General features: G+C 38.2%; 1 protein-coding gene across 1 annotated transcript; it reads right to left on the minus strand.

The window, feature by feature from the left end:
* Positions 1-1,235: 1,235 nt before the first annotated feature.
* LOC116168893 (retinol dehydrogenase 11-like) lies at positions 1,236-2,980 on the minus strand. The gene is made up of 4 exons (XM_031484895.1): positions 2,701-2,980; positions 2,319-2,648; positions 1,687-1,991; positions 1,236-1,630 (listed from the first exon to the last, which is right to left on the minus strand). The coding sequence occupies exons 1-4, from the start codon at positions 2,843-2,845 to the stop codon at positions 1,436-1,438; spliced, it is 975 nt and encodes a 324-aa protein (XP_031340755.1). The 5' UTR covers positions 2,846-2,980; the 3' UTR covers positions 1,236-1,435.
* Between the last annotated feature and the right edge of the window lie 1,075 nt (positions 2,981-4,055).

Consider the following 4,055-nt stretch of genomic DNA (forward strand, 5'->3'; position numbering starts at 1 on the left):
TGTCCCTTTCTTGTTCTGGGCCCTCAACAGACTTGTGCTTGTGCCCAATTACAGATTAAAATTCCCAAACTTCCCAACTTCAAAAGCCTTAAAAATTATAGTTTCTAGATCAAACATTCCAAAATTTTATGTATCCAACATTTAAGAAATCACAAACATCTCTAATTCTTAAAAACTTAAATTCTTTTTAGAAATTCCAGAGACTTGAAATGTCCAAGTCCCAAATTAGAAAAATTTAAAAGTTAGAAAAATTAGAAAATCCCACATTTCAAAAACCAGAAATCTCAAAGTTTGATGTATCCAACATTTAAAAAATCACACAAACCTCAAATTCTCGAAACTTAAATTCTTTCAATAAATTCTTTTAATAAAAGAACTTTGAAATTTCCAAGAATCAAATTTGTAAAGTTTAAAAATTTGAAAATCGTTGAATGCCTAATATTTCAAAATATTGTACTCTAAAATTCTTGAAAGTACATAATATTATATTCTCAAATTTTCGAAAGTCTCATATGCTCAAAGTCCAAATCCTCAAATTCCCAACATCCTTTTTCTCAAAATTTTAATATTACAAATCATGAAATTCTTAAAATCCCAAAATTTTCTCAGAATCTCAAATTCCTAATATTTTAAAAATCTTAAAACCTCGAGTTTCCAAAATCTCGAAATCCCTAAGTTTCGAAAATTTTAAAAACAAACTATTGTACCGCCAAATTCCCAAAATCTAAAATTATCGAATTCACAAAGACCCCAAAACCTTGTCAAAAATAGCAAAATTTACGTATTCAAAAATCCCAAAACAGATTACCAAAATCAAAAATTCAAAAAATGTCAAATTTCAAAACTCCAAAATTTAGGAATGCTCAATACCTTCAAAAGCTAAACCTTCAAACCCCAAAATCTCAAATTCTCATTATACCAAAAATTCACAACCTGAAATTTTCGAAATCTAAATGTCCCACAATATAAAACATTTCACCCACAAAACTTCAAAAATTGAAAAATCTCAATCCCGACATCTCAAAACTTCAAAAATTCTGTAATTTGCATAATCTCATATCAAATGCTCCAAAATTTAAAACTCCTCTAATCTCGAAAAACTAAAACCTAACTGGATCACGAAAGTACTTTTTGAAAAACAACCTATGGTTCTTCAGGCACCCCTATGTATACGCAATTAAAGATTAAAAACTGTTGTAATGTTGGTTCGTGGGTTTTGTATAATGAGTCGGTGGTAGTTTTTATTATAATATATTTAATTCTTCAAACAAATACAAATAGTTAAATACGACGCTACATGAACTTTTACGAGTGCTACCCTTGACATTTTTCCCTCCTCCTTCCTGGCTTGCGCACAAGCAGGGCCAGTGGCGTAACAAATATAACAAAAACACAATTACCTATTACTTTACTTTTTTAAAAATACAAATTACGATTAAAGGGTGCTCTCCTTTTTCGGTAGTTGCACCAATTCTGCACTTTTCTCCCAAACTTTCCTGTTGACACTGGAGTCTATAGCAGTGCTTGGCATTTCAGAAAGTGCACAGTTATAGAAGTACTTTCCTGTAACATCCTGCACGTCATCAGAGGTCGCAAGATAGATTGAGGTCTGCGCGCCTTCCTCGCTGTTCTAAAATTTTACACGTTTAGTCTACCAACGCCATGCTGTAATGCATCACTCCTTACTTTAAAAAAGGATGCCAAATATTGATAGAGCTTTTGAGTGATGATGTTGAGATCACGAGTAATTTCCGTTTGAACAGCACCTGGATCTAAAGAATTGACGGTAATTCCACTACCTCTTAGACGTTTCGCCAATTCATTAGTAGTAGATAGATTACAAAGTTTCGACTGTCCATAGTTAGAGAACGTAAGTCTTGCGATTCGAGAATTTGAAAAATAATTCAAATTATCAAGATGAATTTGACCGTGACTGACCGATGACGATGAAACGTGCACAATTCTACTGGGCTTGGACTTTTTCAGTAAATCTAAAATAAACGTTAATACAGCAATCGATTTTTTATGGCACAATGTTCAATCTATCATTTCACATTTTATCACAGATTTAAATCTGTGATTTTATGTTGTAATTCCTAGCACAGTGAGATTTAAAGGGACAAGAGCACCGCATATAGATGGCGTAAGTCTTAAGATATCGCTCATAACGATTGGGGATATTATTCCTAGACTAGGGAAATTATCACTAAATCTCTTTCACTGGGATAATAACACCCACCCTAGCGCCCACCCGTGTAGCCACCTATTATGTTCAAAGTCGGTACTATAGATAACTGGATAACTAGAAAAATGCCTACCTATCAGCAATACTGTGAGTAAAAATTGTCCAAAGTGATTTACTTGCATGGATCTACTCAAACCGTCTTCGGTAATATCATCTTCAAAAATAATTGCTCCAGCATTATTTACCAAAATGTCTAATCTCTCCTCCGAACTATTTATTTCCTTAGCAAATTCTCTAACGGATTTTAGTGAAGCAAAATCAACTATTCTCACATGGACGTTTTGGTTGTGAGTCGCCTGTATAATTTGTCGTCGCGCCTCCTCCGCTCTCGCCTTACTTCTGCACGCTAGTATGACCCTTGCACCTCTTGTTGCTAAATCCTGAGCGGTGTAAAATCCAATTCCTACCCAAGTGAGTGTTGTTAAAAGCTGAATTGGAAACGATTGTACACTCACCGCAGTTGGCGCCGGTTACAATTGCAGTTTTTCCAACTAAACAAACTGGACTTCGATTCCATTTCGTGCTCACTTTTATAAATCTTAGTAGAATGAGGAATGCTGCAATCAATATTAAGCAAGCGAATAAAACCCACACCCACATTAGAGCTACGCAACACTATCTACTTTAATCGAGGAAAGGTGCCTTCTGTAAACACTTTAACGTGTTATTAGGTAAAGTTTTTTGGTTTTTGTAGGTATCAGTTCGATAATACTTGATAAAACTTCCAATTGGACTGTACCCGCACAGGTACTTACATAACTTTGCTCTATAGGTACCTACATTTGGTCTCACGGTAAACGATTATATTTCGAAACATTAACAATTAAGAGAAACTGAATAGATTAACTTTGAAAAACCGAATTTTACCATTCCCACATTTTCCCAAGTATAGTTGTAGCTTTGAATATAAAATAGTCTATAAGGTTGTATACTGGACACTGGTGGTCTAACGGTCCTTACTTTAATGCTTCGTTTCCGTTTCCCATTATTATCAGCGACGCATCTCCAACTACAAGTGCGTCGACGAATATCACTGGCGCATTACCTATTACCACCACAAGTGGCTCACCTACCACCGTCGCCAGTGCATTTCTCGCTGCCACAACGAGCGTCGCTACCACCAGCGCATCCTGAGAACCAATAACGGTACCGGCTACGGTGGCCCAAACCACCGCTCATCTGGCCGCCGCTCTCCAAGCGCTGAAGGGCGCCACCGCCGACCTTCTCGTCCTCCCCGGGGACCCACTTGAAGACTCCGCTACATTGTAAAAAAATGCCGTTCCCAACCAAGCCTAACGAAGCTCTGGCTTGGCAGCAGTAGCAACAAGTACAGAAACCTCTCACAACTTCATCGACCGTCGGCTGGCCAACCACACCAACAGAAGTACCAAACCCACGATCTGGATCAGGACTGGCTGCATAGCAGCAGTCGCCGATGTGTCCACTGGGTAAAAGAACGCCGTCACACCACCCACTGGGCCCGTTTTGCTAAGACAGCCGAGAATGTCACGCCGAAGATCGAAAAAATCCACCTTGGTTTTCCCACATTACTGATATCTAGGTTACGGGAATTCCTCCAAACGTTTCGTATCGTATTGTCCAAAAGAAACATGCCGGGATTTTGGACTATAGCACGTTGAATAGCTGACGAAAGCTCCACGAGACACTTAGAGAACTGGGGACAGCGAAGCTGTTCTCTGCTACACTTCAAATGTGCATACTGGCAGGTTCCTTTCGCAACTGAGTCCCGCCGCCTGTTTGACTCTCGACGGCGCCTGCTACCAGTTTCGAGTTCGGACTAAGGAACGCT

Source organism: Photinus pyralis, unplaced genomic scaffold (genome assembly GCF_008802855.1).
Source record: "Photinus pyralis isolate 1611_PpyrPB1 unplaced genomic scaffold, Ppyr1.3 Ppyr1.4_LG4, whole genome shotgun sequence".
NCBI lineage: Eukaryota > Metazoa > Arthropoda > Insecta > Coleoptera > Lampyridae > Photinus > Photinus pyralis.